Genomic DNA, 22,620 nt, shown 5'->3' with positions numbered 1-22,620 from the left:
TGGTACCTGCCTCAACAACTTCCCCTAGTAGCTTGTTCCATATACTCACCACCTCCTTATGTGAAAAGGTTACCGCTCAGGTTCTTATTAAATCTTTCCCCTCCCAACTTCAAGCTATGTCCTCTTCTTCTTCTGCATTCCTCTACTCTTCATTAACCTTAGAAGACTCTTTTAAGTCTTCAGGTAAAAGTCTGAAGGTTGTACAGAGCCCGAGTGAGACCACGCCTGGAGTATTGTGTGCAGTTTAGGTCCCCTAATTTGAGGAAGGACATTCTTGCTATTGAGGGAGTGCAGCGTAGATTTACCAAGTTAATTCCCAGAATGGCGGGACTGTCATATGCTGAGAGAATGGAGCAGCTGGGCTTGTACACTCTGGAGTTTAGAAGGATGAGAGGATATCTCATTGAAACATATAAGATTGTTATGGGCTTGGACCCACTAGAGGCAGGAAACATGTTCCTGATGTTGGGGGAGTCCAGAACCAGGGGCCACAGTTTAAGAATAAGGAGTAAGCCATTTAGAACGGAGACAAGGAAACACTTTTTCTCACAGAGAGTGGTGAGTCTGTGGAATTCTCTGCCTCAGAGGACGGTGGAGGCAGGTTCTCTGGATGCTTTCAAGAGAGAGCTAGATAGGGCTCTTAAAGATAGCGGAGTCAGGGGATATTGGGAGCAGGCAGGAACGGGGTACTGATTGGGGATGATCAGAAATGATCACATTGAATGGTGGTGCTGGCTTGAAGGGCCGAATGGCCTACTTCTGCACCTATTATCTATTGTTTATTGTCTAAAAGACTCTTCATCTACCTATTAAATTCCTCTCATGATCTTTTACACCTCTATAAGATCCCACCACATCCTCCTGTGCTCCGATAAATAAAGTCCTAGCCTGCTCAACCTCTCCCTGAAGCTCAGGCTCTCAAGGCCTGGAAACACGCTCGTAAATCTTCTCTGCACTCTTTCCAGCTTAACAGTGTCTTTCTTATAGCAGGAAGGCCAATACGGAACACAATACTCCATTGGTGGTGGCCTCACCAATGTCTTGTACAACTGTAACATGACATCCCGATCTCTATACTCAAGAGACTATTATGGTCAAATAGATATAATTAGGAGCTCAAATATTTTCACAAATGTTCAAAAAGAATGCAGGAATAGGAATATGGATAGAAATAAGGAATTGTAAAGGTAAAAAGACCCTAACGATCCCTCAAACAGAAGCCTGGATACAGGGTGCAAGTTGAATCAGGAATTAAAATTAGCATGTCATAAATGTAATGCTATGATCCATACAGAGAGTGGTGAGTCTGTGGAATTCTCTGCCTCAGAAGGCTGTGGAGGCCGATTCTCCGGATACTTTCAAGAGAGAGCTAGATAGGGCTCTTAAAAATAGCGGAGTCAGGGGATATGGGGAGAAGGCAGGAACGGGGTACTGATTGGGGATGATCAGCCATGATCAATTTGAATGGCAGTGCTGGCTCGAAGGGCCGAATGGCCTACTCCTGCACCTATTGTCTATTGTCTATTGAATAAAGTAGGTAATGACAGATCAGTAATTTATCCTCCATGATGAGGAAAATTTTGGAATCAGTAATCAGGAACATATATTTTCTATCTCTCTTTATCACCATTTTTGGTTCGCCTTCCATCACAGTGAGGAATGTGGAGGAGTCACTGTGGTGGATGTTTATGTTAAAATGTATTTTGTGTGTTCTGTTGATTTTTATTTGTATGACTGACTTGGCAAATGAAATTCCTCGTATGTTCCCACAATCAGCCATGATCCCATATAAGACATGATCACATTGAATGGTGGTGCTGGCTCGAAGGGCCGAATGGCCTATTCCTGCACCTATTGTCTATTGTCTAAACCTGCCCTATCCATGTACCTGTCTAAACGTTTCTTAAACGTTGCGAAAGTCCCAGCCTCAACAACCTCCTCCGGCAGCTCGTTCAATGCATCCACCACCTTTTGTGTGTAAAAGTTACACCTCGGGTTCCTATTAAATCTTTCCTCCTCTCCCCTTAAACTTATGTATGTGGCTCTTGATTCCCCTGCGCTAGGCAAGAGACTCTGTGCGTCTACCCGATCCAAACCGCTCATGATTTTATACACCTCCAAAATAAATACTCCTCATCCTCCTGCGCTCCAAGGAATAGAGTCCCAGTCTGCCCCCAACCTCTCCCTGTAGCCCAGGCCCTCGAGTTCTGGCAATATCCTCGTAAATCTTCTCAGCTTGTAAGTGCTCCAGACTAGTCCGTAAATAATCACGCGTGATTTATATCTAAATAAAACTTGGAGTTGATTATGGGCAGCGAGATGGATAGATAGACACAAAAAGCTGGAGTAACTCAGCGGGACAGGCAGCATCTCTGGAGAGAAGGAGAATGGGTGACGTTTCAGGTCGAGACCCTTTCTACAGCTTTTTGTGTCTATCTTCGGTTTAAACCAGCATCTGCAGTTTCTTCCTACACGAGATGGATAGATATATCTCTTGGCAAGAGGCAGAAAGGTGGGGTTTACCCAGATCAATCGCCGGTTCTTATTTGTATGTAAATGGGTGTCCAGGCGTTGCAATGACGTGGCGGTGCCTTTGGTGGGGCCATCGGTAGCAGGGTCGTGTAAAACAATGGTTAGTCGTGTGCGATAGGGGCCAGTTCAGTATGAGCCTCACTCAGCAGACCAGTGGCAGTCGGGTCACAGAGCCGCATCTGGCTGCAGCATGCGTGTGAAGCCTAACCCTGGCCATGTACGTGGGCTACATACTGGATAAAGAAGCCAGCATGTACCCGGGGTCAGTTAGACGATCAAGCATCAATCTGTCCGCACAGAACTTTGTTTCTCCCTCACAGTATTCGGAGTTCGCTGGCTATCATGTGCCTAACATGGACCACCATCCCCAAAGCTCCGTGTCTTGGACCTCTCCTTATGGCCCACCCAGGGACGAGTGGAGTTCCTATGGGCCGGGTCCATCGAACACGGTGCCGGTCCAGATAAGCAACTCTTCCCCGGGCCATGTTTCCTACAGTTCGCCCGACTACAATGCCATGACCCCTACTTCCGCAGGGATCCTTCCTCCCTTAGATTCCATCTCAGTGGGACAAACGTCCCCCAGCAGTCAAAGGCGCAATCCCTATGAATGGATGAAGAAAACGACACAGCTCTCCGCAGCAGGTAAGCAACGCTCTCCTAACTTCTGCAGGTTGTGTTCACAAGCCAAACGACTGGGTGTTAAATGATAGGAACAACGCGAGGGACATTGCAATGTCAATTGCTGTGTGCAGTTGCAATAATCACGTGGCTTAACGGTTGATATAAACAAGGATATCATATTTAATAGCGTCAATACAGCGACACTTCTTTCTTATAGAAAGATGTAGCGTTTGGCCCTTTGCTTTCATCGACACTGAAAACTGTCCAGGGGCGACGCTGGTTCGAATCTGGACAGAGTCCAGAGTTGACTATATGCTTTACAGAATGTCTCGTGTTTCTTTTAGACTTTTATAGACATTTCTTCACGTCGCTTCGGCGGGGTGGAGATTCGATGGTCTGTAACAGTTTTACAGTCGCTGTTCCGTTTTTTATTTTCCCGCAGTAAAATCGTGTTTATTGGCTGTGTACTAAACCTCCAGTGGCAAGATCAAGCACTTGGTCTTCCCGAGGAGGGAATAATGAGTCTTTTTTTTTACACACTCTGGTTTGGCTAATATGGTTGCCTTTCTGGCAATTCAGGGTTCTTGACGTTGGTTTAACAAGAAATGAAGTTATTGGCAGGTTAATGAAGGGTAATAATGATGATCCAAATTGCATCTTGCTTAATTGTTACTGGGTGCCCAGTCTCCATAGAGCCGTCCATGCAATCAATTGGATTGAATGGAACCGTTTCAGCAGACTGATTCCTGGGATGGCAGGACTTTCATCTGAAGAAAGACTGGATAGACTCAGCTTGTACTCGCTAGAATTTAGAAGATTGAGGGGGGGTCTTATAGAAACGTACAACATTCTTAAGGGGTTGGACAGGCTAGATGCAGGAAGATTGTTCCCGATGTTGGGGAAGTCCAGAACAAGGGGTCACAGTTTAAGGATAAAGGGGACATCTTTTAGGACTGAGATGAGAAAAACATTTTTTACACAGAGAGTGGTGAATCTCTGGAATTCTCTGCCACAGAATGTAGTTGAGGCCAGTTCATTGGCTATATTTAAGAGGGAGTTGGATGTGGCTAAAGGGATCGGGAGGTATGGAGAGAAGGCAGGTATAGGATACTGAGTTGGATGATCAGCCATGATCATATTGAATGGCGGTGCAGGCTCGAAGGGCCGAATGGCCTACTCCTGCACATATTTTCTATGTTTCTATGTTAAGGCTAGCGTTACATCAGACCGAAAGAACAATGACAAGGCGAACAAGGGTCTCGACCCGAAACGTCACCCGTTCCTTCTCTCCAGAGATGCTGCCTGTCCCGCTGAGTTACTCCTGCATTTTGTGTCTTCCAGCAAACGATGAAATGCTGGATCTACGCTCTAGTAAACACCTTTCAGACTAAATGTGTAAGAAGGATCTGCAGATGCTGGTTACCGAAGATAGACAAAATATGCTGGAGTAACTCAGCGGGCCAAACAGCATCTCTGGAGAAAATGAATAGGCGACGTTTCAAAGGGTCTCGACCCGAAACGTCACCATGTTCTCTAGAGCAGCTGCCTGACCCGCTGAGTTACTCCAGCATTCTGTGTCTTTAAACACCTATCAGATGCTGGCTGTCAATGTCTACGTGTGAAAGGAGTGTTTCATTCCGTGTAGAGGTCGGCAAATTAGCAAAATTCTCTCGGTTTGCTTTGCTTTAATGTTGAGGGGGAACTGCCAAAATGTGGGCCAAGACCGTCTAAGAAATCTTGCCCAATCGCATGTAACGAATCCTTCATCGTGTTCCCCACAATATTTTTTACTGTTATTCAGTCAGATTGTGATCATGTTATAGAATCTTACGGCACTAATTCAGGCCATTCTGCCCAGCTCGTCCGTGCCAACCAAGATGTCCCATCTAAAGAAGGATCCCGACCCGAAATGTCACCATGTTCTCTAGAGCAGCTGCCTGATCCGCGTAGTTACAATCCAGCACTTTGTGCCCTTTAGTTAAGTTAGTCCCATTTGCCCGCGTTTGGCCCATATCCATTTCAACCGATCCAGGTGTCTTTCAAATTGTGTTATTGTACCTGCCTCAACTTTCTCCTGTCCAGAGATGCAGCCGGACCTACTGAGTTACTCCAGCATTTCGTGTCTTATCTACCTTCTCTGCCAGCTCGTTCCCCATTCCCACCAGCAAATGTCGGTGGACGTATCTCCTGGTCATGGATACTGTATCGTATAAGGTTGAGAATACTACACTGAGCCGTCCTTCAAACGTATTCTCAGCGAAGGCGCCTCGGATGATTTGAAAATACTTGAAAACAATTATTATTATTTGGAAATCAGTTTACCTGACATTAATGTCCATTTGATGACAGCTAGCTTTATGCCAGCGACATTTCACAAAAAAATTCACAGATCATTTCAAGTAAGATTGGTTTCTCCAATTAGAACAAAGTGGAAGAAACTAGGAACAGATCACACACACATTGTAATCGTTCGAGGTGCCATCAGCTTCAAAGATCTTTACCAAAGTTGATGCCCTTCAATCGCTTATGGCGTTTGACAATTATTTCGATATTATCTACACGTCGTCGTCTGCCAGTGAAATGACACGCCTCTACTGAGTTGGTTACCAGAGGAATATTGGAAACCAGTGTCCCAATATTAACGATCAGATTGGCAAAGAAGGAGGTTTAAGGTGTGTAGGGAGGAACTGCGGATGCTGGTTTATACCGAAGATAGACATAACATGCTGGAGTAACTCAGCGGGACAGGCAGCATCTCTGGGGGAAAGGGATGGGTGACGATACGGGTCGGGTCTGAAGAAGAGTCCCGACCCTATTCTCTTTCTCCGGAGACTCTGCCTGACCCGCTGAGTTACTCCAGCATTCTGTGTCCATCTAGGAGGTTTAAGGTGTTAGCTCCGGGCAGCGTGGTGTTTAGAAGGCAACTGGCGAATGCAGAGAATGCTTCATCTCTAGCTCCTGTTCGAAGGTCACACAGAGGTTATTCCATAGTGAGTGTGTGTGTGTGTATATGTGTGAACAAAGCCGGGTCACTTCTCCCAAGCTGCCAACGTTATTCCAACACATCGTGCAGAGCTCCACCTTATTCCTGTTGTCACACTATGGTGTGAAGATTCCCCCGGCACTCCACAAGCATGTTTCAACCCACTCTAATTTCCTCGGATCTCCTCACAATGTTCAGCGATTGGAAAAGGATTTTGAAAAATATATATATTGAGTTCAGTCAGTTTAGTTTATTGCCACGTGTACCGAGGTACAGTAAAAAGCTAATTGCAGGTGGCACCTGGCACATACCCACACGCAAATGGACCAAATGCACACCTTGTACCATTCAATGGTTACAAGTATCTCTCCAGAAATAGACATGTTAGTTTGTATTCAATCAACAGAAATGTTAATGGCATCAAATCCATTTAACTCTGTATGCCATTAGCCAGCAGCAAATGTGTATCAATTGAACACAATAAGTTTAGTTCCAGATAAATATTACCTATCGCGTACCGCGAAATCAGATCTACTTTTGGTTGCAGTTTTATTTAATGGAGACCCCTATTCTAGATAGCAGTGTTAGAATCCCATGCAAATTGCAGGAGGTGGGAATGAAGTCAGGCGCCGGTCGCGGTTGTAATGCTAATTTGCCATCCTGTAAACGAGCTGTGAGGTCTCGTTTCTTCATTGTTATTTGTCAGATTCAGGCGGCATGCTCTTTCAACACTCTCTTCGCTTTGATATGCGCCCCTGTTACGCTTCCTAACTCCTCATTATCTGGGAACATGGACTCTTTATATTACCGGAAAGATTGCCGATTTTCACAATAAATAATGAATCTTGTCCTCGCAGCATTGTCTGGCTCGCAATGTCCCTGAATTTTATTGCAAAGGTGAATAATACCCGTGCGGATGGCCGCGTTATAAACCGAGGTCATATTTACATAGGCTTCGTGTAACCTGTTGAATTTTAACCCTTGATACACCACCAAGACGGGTCATTTCTTGTTCAAATGCAAATATGCTGCATCCGTGACCAGTGTGCAGGCATACATTCCAATTATTTCTAATTTGGATCAACGATGCTGGATTTGAAAACTTTTACTAATGGTTTATAAGGATATCCCGAAATTAACCAAAAAACTATTTCGTTTGTTTGTGACGAACCAACTAGCGTTTACAACATATAAACCATTAAATATTAAAAAGGGTATGGAAAGTAAATAGATTTTGTGATATAAAAACAAATGTGATTGGTCTTAACATAGCACATGCATACTTACATATACACATATATATATACACACACACACACACGTATATATATATATATATATATATATATATATATATATATATATATATATGCACACACTATATATACGCATTGTATATATAGTACGCATATAAGGATACATTATATATATATTTATATGTGTGTGTATCCTATTATATGTACTAATGTATCCTTATATACGTACTATATATATAATACGTACACACACACATCTATGTAAATATATATATATATATATGTGTTTATATATGTATATGTTTGTATGCATGTGTTATGTTAAGACCAATCACATTTGTGTTTATCTCACAAAATTTATTTACCTTCCATATATATACGTTATATACAACGTACACGCACACACATCTATGTGCATATATATATACAATATAACCGTTCAATATGCAAGGCACAGTGTAAAGGGAAACCGTTAAAATGTTAAGGTCTAATATTTTCCACATTCTAAATCACTTCAAATAGTTGTTAATACTTACCTACAGTAAGTAAATCGTGATGTATTATTTTGAGGACAAATGCTAATATCAACGCATTCATATTTCACGAAGATGCCCCTAAATTGTTTATTTGGGGAGGATTTATCGAAATATGAAAAAGTGTTGTTTTTAAAGTGCGATCGGTATTGTGGTCAGTTAGTATAAACTACCAGATTAATTAAGTAAATGTCAAGTATAGGCCTCACTGTAAATGAAAACCAACTTACCGTTTGCAACATTTAGAAAGTAAACCATCACATATTACCAGATCTCATATAACAATCCTTAAAATATATGTGGCTCCCTCTTTATTTGTCGGCCAAGGAGCCTGGGGATGTTCAGGTAAATCCTGACGTTTCCAATGTTATTTTTAGGCAAAAAAAATGCTTTAAAGATGAAAGTCGACGCCGCTGCTTGTTTATGCGAAGTAAATCAAACAGATTGTCCTGTGATCCAGCTACCAGAAAATCAACCTTTTGTAAAATTGGCTTGTAGCTCTTTGTATGGAGCCTGTTGGTTTTATCATATGAATGTGGTGTTGTTAAATAGTCCACAAACTGGGTGTGTGCTTCATCGAGTCGTCTGTTCCTATCTCTCAATTACTGGGATTAGATTAACGAACTGCAAATGTTTACAAGAAGTAAAAGCTTTTGAGGAGAGATGGCCTTTTTTCCCCCGCTATTCTCTAAAGCATTTAGATTGAGATTTCAAAAAAATCCAAATGTTTTGTCCCGAACCGGGCAATGAAATGCTTACTTGCAGCAGCACAACAGATATTTAAACATAGTACTTTGTAAAACCCATAATAAAGTTCGCTATGTTAAAAACCAACAAATGCGTAGATGATAATAATGCAAAAAATAACGTACCCAAGTTATATACCGTGTTTGCCAGTTATATTTGTAAATAATATATCATTTTACAATAATATAATACATGTTTTTGTTCATGAAAATCTGGAGTTCTGCTTTAAATTAAGTTTCAGCGTTGGGCAATTGGGAACTAATGTGAACAGGAATGTTTTGTTCAATGTGGGACATGGTGGAGTCCGTGGAAAACTGTCCTGCCGAAAATGACACTTCGGTGGTGTCATTTTGTACACCTAACTACATTTTGTTTTGAGAACTTACTTATCTGGGAAACAGCTTTGATGGGAATTCATTGCTTATAGAAGCAATGGTCATGTTTAACAGCAAGACGCTGCACTTAGATTGCTGAAGACGTTTGAATTTGGCGAACCCCATGTGCTTTAAATTGTTCCGTATCTGTCAATATCCCATGACCAAAATCACTGGTTTATTAGCACACAGAAAAGGTGGGACATTGTATGTATCGAGAAGGGAGTTCCTTTTAATTGTTACTACCGATATAAACGATTTAAAATATAAGAAATCTGAAGAAGGGTCTCGATCCGAAACGTCACCGATTCATTTTCTCCAGAGATTCTGCCCCTCCCGCTGTGTTACTCCAGCGTTCTGTGTCTATCCTCGGTTTAAACCAGCATCTGCAGTTCCTTCGTACACTTTTAAAATATTATGCGCGTCAGAGCGCTTCAGTGGAACATTAATTTACTTGATATCTTCCACTGATTAAATGTGATTCTGTATCTCGAAGAATTGCAAATTTATTTATTTACATTCTTCAAATGCAGAATATTATAATGTTGTTTGAAATGCGAGCAATTCCATTATCGGTAGCTATGATAAATCAGATAACGATGACAATCAACTACCTATCTGGACAGGCAGCATGTCTGGAGAGAAGGAATGGGTGCCATTTCGGGTCGAGACCCTTCAATCTGAAGAAGGGTCTCGACTCCAAACGTCACCCATTCCTTCTCTCCAGACATGCTGCCTGTGTCGCAGAGTTACTCCAGCAGTTTGTGTCTATCTTCGGTTTAAACCAGCACCTGCAGTTCCTTCCGACACTATTGGAAATGGGGAATCTAGTTGTACAAGACTTTGCAAGTATTTTATTGTCATGTCCCAGACAGAACAATGACATTCTTACTTGCAGCAGCTCAACAGAATATGTAAACACACAAACTCTTCCATCTCGTTCTTCCTCTATCGAAATATTAAACTGGGCTCCCAAAACTAGTACGCGCTGACTAGAAAATACCATTGAAGCGTCTGACAGCCAGCGAATGGCCAAAAATCCGACTTTCACAACCTGGTCGTTTTGAATTCGCTTTTTATGTGTGTGTTTACTTTTTAAACGTCGTTTTCCAGGTAAAACCCGGACAAAAGACAAATACAGAGTGGTTTATACAGACCATCAGAGACTTGAGTTGGAGAAAGAATTTCACTACAACAGGTACATCACAATCAAGAGAAAAGCTGAACTGGCGTCTATACTTGGACTCTCTGAAAGACAGGTTCGTTAGCATCAATTGTTTGGGTACAGATTTCTGCCCCGTTGTTGGCGGAATTTTATAGATTTTAAATTCCACTTACGCTGTGACCCCTCCCTCACACTGCATGGGTTATACAGGTTATTTATATCATGTATCTGTACAATGTAAATGGCTCCATTGTAATCATATATTGTCTCTCCACTGATAGACATAAAATGCTGGAGTAACTCAGCGGGGCAGGCAGAGAATCTCTGGGTGACGTTTCGGGTCGAGACCCTTCTTCAGACTAGTTAGCACTTTTCACCGTACCCCGGTACACGTGACAGTAAACGAAACTAGACTTATAGCTGTGACCCAAGAACTGATCTCTGTGATACCCAAATGAATCAGAAATCGCCAGCTTGCCAACAATCCATTTATTCCCATTCTTTGCTTTCTGTTCAATTCCCAATTACAACCCAGGACTGAATAAATGCAAGATCTCCTTTTTTTGTCTAAAATATCTTACAAAATTTGCCTGAAGAAGGGTCTTGACCCAAAACGTCACCCATTCCTTTTCTCCAGAGATGCTGCTGATCCCACTGAGTTACTCCAGCATTTTAGACAATAGACAATAGGTGCAGGAGTAGGCCATTCGGCCCTTCGAGCCAGCACCGCCATTCAAAGTGATCATGGCAGATCATCCCCAATCAGTACCCCGTTCCTGCCCTCTCCCCACATCCCCTGACTCCACTATCTAGCTCTCTCTTGAAAGTATCTAGAGAACCAGCTTCCACCGCCCTCTGAGGCAGAGAATTCCACAGACTCACAACTCTGTTTGAGAAAAAGTGTTTCCTCGACTCTGTTCGAAATGGCTTATACCTTATTCTTAAACTGTGGCCCCTGGTTCTGGACTCCCCCAACATCGGGAATATGTTTCCTGCCTCTAGCGAGTCCAAACCCTTAACAATCTTATATGTTTCAATAAGATCCCCTCTCATCCTTCTAAACTCCTGAGTGTACAAGCCCAGCCATTCCATTCTCTCAGCATATGACAGTCCTACCATCCCGGGAATTAACCTTGTAAACCTACGCTGCACTTCCTCAATAGCAAGAATGTCCTTCCTCAAATTAGGGGACCAAAACTGCACACAATACTCCAGGTGTGGTCTCACTAGGGCCCTGTACAACTGCAGAAGGACCTCTTTGCTTCTATACTCGACCCCTATTGTTATAAAGACCAAGATGCCATTCGCTCTCTTCACTGCTTGCTGTACCTGCATGCTTACTTTCATAGATGATGAATAAGATTTTGTGTCTATTTTCAGTGTAAACAAGCATCTGCATGCAGTTCCTTCCTGCACAATACTTACTGATTGTTGCTGAGGTCATGATTTAGAAGGTCATAAGTGATAGGAGCAGAATTAGACTATTCGGCCCATCGTCGAGTCTGCCATTCAATCAGGGCCAATCTAACTCTCCCTCCGAACCCCATTCTCCTACCTTCTCCCCATAACCCCTGACACCCATACTAATCAAGAACCCATCTATCTCTGCCTTAAAAATATCTATGGACTTGGCCTCCACAGCCTTCTATGGCAAAGAATCCAACGGGTTCATCACCCTCTGACTAAATAAATTCCTGCTTATCTCCTTCCTAAAGGAACGTCCTTTAATTCTGAGGCTATGCCCTCTAGTCCTAGACTATCACACTAGTGGAAACAACCTATCCACATCCAAGACTTCATTGTTTTATTGTTTTCATTTGATTCCACTCAGGTCAAAATCTGGTTCCAGAATCGAAGGGCTAAGGAGCGAAAGATGACCAAGAAACAGTTGGCTCAGTCTGACGGCTGTCTAACTCACCACGGGCCTGGTCCAGGAAGTCCTGTGGAGATGGCAGGCCAGATGTTGCTTGGAGGCCACATCTCGGGGGGCCCATCTGTTGGGAATATGGCTCAAGTAACTGTCACACTCTAATCAGTGCACGACCACAAGGACCTCAAAGCTTCTGAGGATGATCCAGCCACATGCTGAGGATTATGTACAGAGAGCACTCCATTTAAGAGAAAAGACTCTTTACATTTTCGGAAGATGTGAATTTTTTTCAAGGATATCAGGGAGCGAATCACGATTTGTTAATAGGTGATCGCCAGTGGACGTTGTTTGTGCAAATCAACCTTTGCTTGAACTTTAAAATGATTCAGAAGATTTTTGTCTAAAGTCTTCATTACATTCCTCACCACACTGCATGATAATTCCTCTTTTTGAAGTATCAGTATGGACATGTAACGTTAATACACATTTTGAAATCAAAACATTCCAGCTACTTGACTAAGAAGGTGAATTCAATTCAATGATACTTTGTTGTCACACGTACCTAGGTACAGTGAAATGCTTTGTTTGGTACCTAACCCGGTAAAATCATACAGCAGACCTCACCTCGGCAGTACACAAGTGTCGCCACCTTTTGGCGCCGACGTGTTCAAAAGTTCACCGAACAGTCTTATCTACTGAGGTAAAACGTTACCGCCAGATATGAACAGACAGCAGAATGCATCATTTTGCCTGGTATGTTATTAAATGGAGGGTTTATACTCTGTAAGCTATGTCACAATATACAGCTGCTTTGCCAAAATATATGATTGTTCAACAAATTGGATTCCATTTGCAAGTACTGTACCTTATTTTTAATCTAAAATGTATAATACAACAACAAAGTGACATCAGCCTTATGCATTTGACCACCAGTATGAAACTAGAACTGGGTTGCCACTCTTGTAGCTTTTAATGGTATGTATGTATGTGTGGGTGGGGGTGGTGAGGGGGGGTTTGTTAAACACAATCAAAATAAAACAAGCTTTTCAATCGTGTAGGATATCAATCGAACCCCTGCTTGTTGAGCTATTGTTTGGTATGTCACGGAATGTCATCTTATTACTTTGCGTCTCCAAAACTGTCAAATGTAACATAAAAACAAGGGAGGCACAAGAGGATGCAGATGTTGGAATCTTCAGCAAAAGCAACATGCTGGAGGAACTCAGCGAGTGCAGAAAAAAGGTGTTGATTCAAACCATCATCTGTCTGTTCCCTCCACAGATGCTGCCTGACCTGTTGAGGTCTTCCAGCACTTTATTTTTCAAGAGAGTCAAGAGTGTTTGATTGTCAAATGTACTGACAATGGTATGTTGTAACCCTTTACACACGCAAGCTACTTTATCTCTGCATATTTATTGGGGTTTGTATATCTTTACACAAATACGTGCATAGTGTTTCCAATTATATTATGTGCAATGATATGCCAATTAAGTTTCTTCAATCTAAATTGTTGCAAAAAGATGAAAATTACAAAACAAAGAGCTATGTTAGGCTGGAGTTGACCTACTGCCCACACTCTTTGCCCACAGTCCCTGCTAACCCATGTGTATCAAGGATGGATGTGGTGGGCCAAATAAGCTTCTGGTCCCACATATAGAAGCAGTCCAGCAAAATGTAGGAAGGCATCAGCAGCAAGTTGACTTCAGACAACAAACTGCTGAGACCTCATCCCCAGAACACTTGCCACGCCATAGAGCCTCAGATCCTTCAACGTCTGTTGTCAAGTATCTTAAAACACTCAGAAATAATTAAACACATAAAATAAAGTGATTAAAATCCAGGCAACTGAATTTGCCTATTCCCATCCAATCTATGGATTTGAGAACTTCCATTCAAATTAATCACGTTGCTGCTCTTATGCAAGACATACAGGCATAATATAGGAGAAGTAGATTCCTCAGCTTTACACTGGAATCTACAACTCCCAACTATGGAGTGCAGTATTAGAAAAGAGTGGTGCATCTTCCAACACTCAGGACATCTGTGTCATACAATAGCTCAGCATACGTCTAGGACTCAAGGAACTGCAGATTATGGAATCTTGAGCAAAACACAAATTGCTAGATGAACTCAGCAGGTCATGCAGCGTCTATAGAGGGCATGGACAGACGGCATTTCGGGTTGGATAAGAAGAAGGATGCTGGCCTGAAAGGTCACCTGTCCATTCCCTTCACAGATGTTGCCTGACCCACCAAGTTCCTCCAACAATTTGGGTTTTGCACAATTTAAATCAACTTGCCCCACACAACTCCATTAAACTGTGAACTTCTCGCTTTAATGCCCTCTGGTCTGACATTTTTCACAGGGAGATTTTTCCCATGGACTATTCTAATTACAAAATTCACCTACATCGACCACCATGAAAATGTTGGAGATATTCAACAGGTCATGTAACACCTGTGAGGGAGAAATCCTGAGTTAATATTACAGGTCATTAAGTCTGAATCAACATTTATCTTCCAATCATTTCTCCGATAATGACTTCAGAGGGATGGTTGTTGTGGCTCAGTTGATGGCATCTCCACAAGTCAAAATAGGTTCAAATCCTATTCTGGAGATTGGAATATAAATGTTTAAAATGATAATCTAGGAAAAGTAGGAATACTTTATTGTCACATGTGACTAAGCACAGTGAGATTCTTTGCTTGCACACACAATGTATACAAATAGCAGCCATCTACGGCACTGACAAAGTTACAAAGCACGCCGACTCCCCCTTTTGTCCCCCCTTCCCCCCCACCACAGTGGTTCCCCCACACCGGGTCCCCATTGTCCTTTGTCCGCCCCCCATTGTCTAGCGGTTATGAGCCAGACTATGTGAATGAAAGTTTTTCTTGGTATGAGAAATTAGTAATCAGAAATTATAATATTTTTATTGTTATCTGTAAGATAAATTGAACTTGATGGTGTTTACATATTTAAACCCTGTGCAAAGTTCCTTCAAATTAAAATCCATTTAAACAGGTATATGAATGGGATAGTTTTAGAGCCAAATGGGCCAAATGTAGGCAGGTGGGACAGTATAGATGGGGCATGTTGGTCGGCATGGGCAATTTGGGCCAAAGGGCCTATTCCACACTGTACGACTATGACACTATGACTTGAGGTTGGAAAAAAATTTAAAATGTAAGAAAAGCACTGATGCCAGATTTAGCCAAATGGAAAACAAAAGGCTTCAGTGATTTCTGGCTCTTGATTACGTTTACAAATGTTTTCGACTTTATGTTTCTGATGGATCAATTTTTAAAATTATTCACTTTATACATCCAACACAGCAATCTTGAAGTCAGGTTTGATTATCTGCTCCAGATGATTTCACTGGTTCAAGTGCGGGCAAGTTGGGCTGATGGGCCTGTTTCCACGCTGTATGACTTTATAACTTAAAATAGCTGGGTGTTTTATAGAATAGAATAGAATACGTTTATTGTCATTGCACAATACTGTGCAACAAAATTCCATTGTATCTCCTTCGGTTTAAAAAGAACAAACACAACAGCCATTGACTCACATATACACAAATCAGTAAAAAAATAATAAGTAGGTATTAAAAATATTTTTTTTAATATTTCGCATTATCTTGCACCCTGAATTATATTGTGCTTCCCCAGTGTTCTCTGTTAGAATTAAGTTCTTTTATCGCACATGTATTTTGCAATACATATCCATTTTCCTCTTTAACTTCAGCATTGTTGACTGTGAAGATTAGCAGATTATATCAGTAGGTACCGATTAAACCCACTTGTCAAATTTCTGATGCGTGAGGCTGTAATTTTGTAGTTTTTTGCTTGATACAACCACATCAAAATACTGAAATGGTCAGCAGCCTCTAAGAATAGGAAATATCACAATTGCAGTTTGCAGGCACTAATGGAATGCCAAAAAATAACCCATTCAGCATTGTATAAACTTCCATGGAAAATATATTGCTGTTTACAACCCTTCAGCAAATTCAGTTTTTACTTTGAACCTCCAGCATATTTTTCATTTTATCATTGTGTTTTTGCTGCACCCTAAGTGCAGTAATGCTCTGATTTCCACAATGGGCTGCAAGTGTAATCAACTGTAAAGTAAAGAGACCATCCAGTTACTACATAATGATGTGTATTTTGAGGTGCCTCTAAACAGAAATTTAATATATGTCTTTTAAGAAGTTTGGGGGATTGATCATGTGGTATCGGGCCTCAAGTGTGAAGAGAAAAGGAAGAGGAGTTACTTCACAAGCAGTTGGTGGCCCATAGGCCTTTTTATCAGGTGTGAACTAAAAGGAAGGAGGGGAACTTCACAAGATGACTGCATCACTTGAACTGCTTCATCACATGAGAACTAGAATAAAGGATCTGCTATTTCTCATGCAAGGGACCACTATGTTCCTAAAAGCTGTAGAAAATATGAGTTTCTGTATGTCTATTAGAAAGATATTGTGCAAGAATCTGCTCCTTTGGAGTATTTTATGTTAGATTTCAAAATGCTTCAGTTAATTAATTCCGAAGCAAAAACAAAACAATATTGTTGGAAATCTAAAATAATAATATCATGCTGTGAATACTTAGCAGCTTTGAAGGAGTGTTAATTTTTAAACCCCAATGATTTTTCATCAGAATTAAATTATTTCTGAAATGTTATTATAGTTGTAGAAGGTGCCACAGGTAATCTTTTTTGCAGCAGGTATGTTACAACTAATTTTAAAGAGGGGTTCCGACCTGAAACGTCACAAATTTGAAAAAGGGTGCCGACCTGAACGTCGCCCATCCGTTTTCTCCAGAGATGCTGCATGACCCGCTGATTTACTCCAGCACTTTGTGTGTTATCTTCAATATAAACCAGCATCTGCAGTTCCTTACAACAAATTAATTTTGGTTTCAGTCAGAATATTGGCCACAATAGTTTTTAACATGGGATATTGCATCCCTTGGTGCGGGATCTTGCATCCATGTTAACAAATCATGTTTTAACTTCTAACATTTTAACTTTAAGTGGCAAGTAACGTTTGCTCCACAAGTGCCAGGAAATTACTATTCTGAGGAGAGTCCAGCCACAATAAAAGGTGAAAATGCTGGAAATACTTAGGTCAAGCAGCACCTATTGGGACAAAAAAAATATTAATTTCAGGATGATACTTTCCAATAAATCTTGATATTTAATGCGATTATCACTGCTGAGGTGACTACAATCCAAAACCTGGGGGGGTCACCAGAAACTCAATTGAACTCAAAAGATGGCACAGTGGCGCAGCGGTAAAGTTGCTGACAGCACCAGAGACCCAGGTTCAATATTGACTATGGGTGCTTGTCTATACAGAGTTTGTACGTTCTCCCCGTGACCGCATAGGGTTTTCTCCGGGGTCTTCAGTTTCCTCGTATACTCCAAAGACGTACATTTTTGTAGGTTAATTGGCTTGGTATACATGTAAAATTGTCCCTAGCGTATGTAGGATAGAGTTGATGTGTGCAAGGATCCCTGGCTGGTGCGGACTCGGTGGGCCGAAGGGCCCGTTTCCGTGCTGTATCTTTGAAACTAAAACTAAACCAGCCGTCTGTCCGGTGTGGCTGGCTGCAAGAGCAGGTCAAAGGCTCCTGGGTATTCTGTGATGTGATGCCCAGTTGATGACAGCTTGGATCCCAGCCTGCAAGCAAGTGTAAATGCAAGCATCATCTGAACACGACAGCATGACCACCGAGGACTTGGGTGACTTTGGTTCTTGAGTGTATTCATCACAGATTGTTCAATTCCCCTCACAGAACGAATAAAAGCTGCACTCCCTCGGAAACAGTGTTGGATGGGAAGTGCAGCATTGGGGTAATAAAACAGTTTTGTTTGAAAAAAACAATAAAATATTTTCTGGATACTAGGAACTGCATGTGCTAGTTTGCAAAGGACAGCTGGAGCAACTCAGCCAGTCAGGCAGCATTTCTGGAGAACATGTACAGGTGACATTTCGGGTCAAGACCCTTCTTCAGTCCCGACTGAAAAGTCATCTATCCATCTTCTCCAGAGATGCTGCCTGACCCGCTGAGTTACTCCAGCATTTTGTGTCTTTTCCTTTTGTAAACCAGCATCTGCAGTTCCCTGTGTCTCAATAGCCTTGTTTAATACTGATCTTCATTGAGAATGGCTCTGTAAGCTTGCTGGTTAAGAACCTGGCTTGCATGGCATCAATGAAGCGACGAGGATGAATTTCTATGAACAGCCCATTTTGAGGTGGGTACACACTCCCTCCTGGCTGATGAAAGTCATACGGCGGTATTGCTCCCTGCATTTGTATCGGATTATCACAAGATGAAGAACATATTCACTTAACTTCTAAATGGACAAAATCCACAATGTAAATCAGCGTGCAGACCTTCAGTCACTGGATGGAGGTGATTGTGGAGGACCTTGGCAATAATATGTCCTGTGATAGTCAGCAGGAAAGTCTCTCTGTAGTTACCACTGTTAGATCATCTTCTTTCTGAAACCTGCCCAGAATTACTTTACAAATATTTTAGGCAACCAAGAGAATTGATGAGGCCGTAGCAATCAATATTGTCTATTCAGATTTCACCTAGACCTTTGATAATATCCCACGTGGAAGACTGGTAGAGAAGCGTAGAATACAGGGGGAGATAGCAAATTGGATATATAGTTGGCTTGGTAGTAGGAGAGAGATTAGTGGAGGTTTTTCAGATTGGAGATCTGTAACCATTGGTGCGCTTCAGGGATCGGTGCTGAGTGCTTTATTGTTTAACATATATATGAATGATTTGGAAGAGAATGTTGGTGGCATTATTAGTAAGTTTGAAGATTACATAAAGATTGCCAATACATTGGATAATAAAGGAGAAGATGAAGAAGGTTGGCTAAGGACACAGGATTTAGATCAACTGGGCAAGAGAATGGCTGGTGGAACAAGTGCGAAGTCATGCATTTTGAGGTTCAACTTGGTCAGGACATGTGAATGGCAGGGCAAGCTATCTATATCTATATTACTAAAAGTCTGATCCTGACCACTTCCTGTTGTTCTGTATATTGATTTTAGAAAAAATGCTGTCACTTACGGCTGTGATTTTTGGCCATCTTACTCAGAGACCCCCTCCGCAGCGCAGGACAAGAGGATTTTTCCCATCGATTAAAAATAAAAGAGTTATTAGCGTTTAAAAAATGTTGAGATTCTCTCTCCTGAAGGCCACACCCCTCCCGGAGGAACTATAAAACCCGGAAGAGTTGAGTGCCTCAGTCAGTCTCTGCAAGATGGGGGAGCGAGAGGGTCACATCTCTCAGTCTGAGCTGTGAATAGCACTGAACACATGTCTAATAAACTGAGAGTGGTTTTACTGACCTGTCAGTGCCCTTAATGTGGTTTGAAAATATAGTTTGGAAATGCTAAAGCTGTGTTGCCTTTGGTTTGAAAATGCTAAGCTGTGTTGCGTTTGGTTTGGAAATGCTAAAGTTGTGTTGCCTTGGGTTTGGAAATGCTAAAGCTGTGTTGTCTTTGGTTTGGAAATGTGACTTTGCACTACTAAAGGAACTTTCATTGTGAAATTCAGTAGGAAGTTCTAGAAAGTGGGGGGTGGAGGGCACACTACGGTCTGTATCAGTGTTGCTGGAGATGGTCGAGAGCTTCACACTTTTGGGTGTAAATATCAGCAACAATTTGTCCTGATCCAACCACATTGGTGTCTCAGTCATGAAAGCACTCCAGCAGTTTTACTTCCTTAGAAGTAAGCTAATTCAGATTAGACATTAGGCACAAAGTCCTGGAGGAACTCAGCGGGTCAAGCAGCATCTCTGCATAAAAAGGATGGGTGACGTTTCGGGTCAGGAGTCTTCCATGTCTCCAATGACTCTTAGAAATGTCTACAGATGCACCAGAGAAAGCATTCTATCTAGATGCATCACAGCTTCGAATTGCAATAGCTCTGCTCAAGACTACAAGAGGTTGCATTATGGCCTGGTATAGCAACTCGAATGCCCACGAATAAAGATTACAAAAATCTTTGAAAGATTACAAAAAAAATGTGGATACTGCCCAGTGCATCACAGGTTCTGACCTCCCCACAATTGAAATGATCTGCAAGAGGCACTGTGTCAAAAAGGCAGATTTCATTCTTGCCATTGGGAAGAAGTTATAGCTGTCTGGAAACTACAGCATCCAAGTTTAGGAGTAGCTTCTTCCAAACAACCATCAGGCTATCGAGTACAAACTTCAACTATCCTCCAAACTGCCCTGATTGTACTAGGGACTTTGGGCTTTGTTTTTGTACGAAATTATTTTGTACATTTATTGAACTTCTTGTTGTAGAAAAACATTGAAACATAGAAATTAGGTGCAGGAGTAGGCCATTCGGCCCTTCGAGCCTGCACCGCCATTCAATATGATCATGGCTGATCATCCAACTCAGTATCCCGTACCTGCCTTCTCTCCATACCCCCTGATCCCCTTAGCCACAAGGGCCACATCTAACTCCCACTTAAATATAGCCAATGAACTGGCCTCAACTACCCTCTGTGGCAGAGAGTTCCAGAGATTCACCACTCTCTGTGTGAAAAAAGTTCTTCTCATCTCGGTTTTAAAGGATTTCCCCCTTATCCATAAGCTGTGACCCCTTTCTCCTGGACTTCCCCAACATCGGGAACAATCTTCCTGCATCTAGCCTGTCCAACCCCTTAAGAATTTTGTAAGTTTCTATAAGATCCCCTCTCAATCTCCTAAATTCTAGAGAGTATAAACCAAGTCTATCCAGTCTTTCTTCATAAGACAGTCCTGACATCCCAGGAATCAGTCTGGTGAACTGTCTCTGCACTCCCTCTATGGCAATAATGTCCTTCCTCAGCTTTGGAGACCAAAACTGTACGCAATACTCCAGGTGTGGTCTCACCAAGACCCTGTACAACTGCAGTAGAACCTCCCTGCTCCTATACTCAAATCTGTTAATGTTGTTTATTACAGCAACTACTCAGTACTATTTTACTGCTGACCGTCAAAGCCCGATACCACCTTGCTCCCCAATACCTCTCTGACCTGCTGCTACTATACACTCCTTCCCGGTCACTTAGTTCCTCCTCAGCTGCAATTTTAACTGTCCCCACATTTAGACTCAGCACTATGGGTGCCAGAGCCTTCAGCTGCTCTGCCCCACGTCTCTGGAACACTCTCCCACCTCCCATCCGTCACCTGGACACTATCGATCAATTCAAATCACAACTCAAAACACACCTGTTTAGATTAGCATACCCGACATAACTTCCACCATGTTCACCCTGATTTTAATGACTTAAAATGTTTTGTGTATTTTTTGTTTTTTTGTTTTTAATCAACTTGATTTTTAATCAACTTGATTTTAATATTGATAAATGTATTGTGATTTTATGTCCTGTAAGGTGTCCTTGGGTGTCCAGAAAGGTGCCAGCAAATAAAATGCATTATTATTATTATTACTATGTTTAAATATCTGTTGCGCTGCTGCAACTAAGAATTTCATTGTTGCAGTTGGGGGCTATGGGTGAGTGGTGGAATATTGCGTAGGGGGAACGGGGCCCAACGGGTCCCACTTGGTCCAGTATGACACTAAAACTCTCTTGAAAATTGTTTATAATGGTGTTTACAGAGTAGTATATTCTCTTGACTCTCTCCAGTAGCTTGGTTGGAAACTAGGGACATTATATTCATTTTTTTCACTATATTGTATTTTTTATGTAACTTTTTTTTCGGTTTGTTATACTATCTATTGAGTGCTGTGTATACAAACCTGTTGTGCTGCTGCTGCTGGCTACATGCGAGAATTTCATTGTTCCGACACAAGGGTACATAATCGTGACAGGAAAACACTCTCTCCCTCTCCCCCTCCCCTCTGTCTGTCTGTCTCTCCCCCCACTCCCCCTCCCCCCCCTCTCTCTCTATCCTCATTCTCTCCATCTCCCTCTATTGTGGCCCGGTGGTCACTGGATGTTTTCAAGAGTTAGATTTAGCTCTTAGGGCTAAAGGAATCAAGGGATATGGGGAACTGATTTTAGATGATCAGTCATTGATCACATTGAATGTCTCCAAGGGCCGAATGGCCTACTCTTGCTGTTTTTCCTCAGTTTCTCCCTCCTCACTCACACACTCCTTACTCTTTCCAGGAGCCGCCGCCATCGTCGAACGACGACCTACCCCCACGTGACCAAAGATTACGTGACCGTCAAAGCGCGCCACCGCCAGCCGACCCCACGTGACCGTCAAAGCGCGCCCCCGCCCGCCGACCCCACGTGACCCTCGCCTGCTCTCAGGCGGATCTTCAAGCCAAAGATCGGCCCGCTTGCCCACGTGACCCTGGGTCCAAGCGCGCAGCCGGCCCCACGTGACCCTGATCCAAGCGCGCAGCCGGCCCCACGTGACCCTGGGTCCAAGCGCGCAGCCGGCCCCACGTGACCCTCCTCTCTTGCTCAGGCGATTCTTTGCTTCAACCCGCCCGCTTGACCACGTGACCCTCGTCCGCGCCCGCCGCCCGCTTAACCCACCTG

At 42.4% G+C, this 22,620-nt stretch overlaps 1 protein-coding gene across 1 annotated transcript; it reads left to right on the top strand.

The window, feature by feature from the left end:
- Positions 1–2,310: 2,310 nt before the first annotated feature.
- On the top strand, positions 2,311–22,369 carry LOC129702411 (homeobox protein CDX-1-like). Its single transcript, XM_055644189.1, has 5 exons — positions 2,311–3,174; positions 10,160–10,305; positions 12,043–12,225; positions 12,714–12,781; positions 22,240–22,369. The coding sequence occupies exons 1-5, from the start codon at positions 2,748–2,750 to the stop codon at positions 22,367–22,369; spliced, it is 954 nt and encodes a 317-aa protein (XP_055500164.1). The 5' UTR covers positions 2,311–2,747.
- Positions 22,370–22,620: the final 251 nt, after the last annotated feature.

This window comes from Leucoraja erinacea, chromosome 12 (assembly GCF_028641065.1).
Source record: "Leucoraja erinacea ecotype New England chromosome 12, Leri_hhj_1, whole genome shotgun sequence".
NCBI lineage: Eukaryota > Metazoa > Chordata > Chondrichthyes > Rajiformes > Rajidae > Leucoraja > Leucoraja erinaceus.
This window is presented reverse-complemented; position numbering and strand designations above follow the sequence as displayed.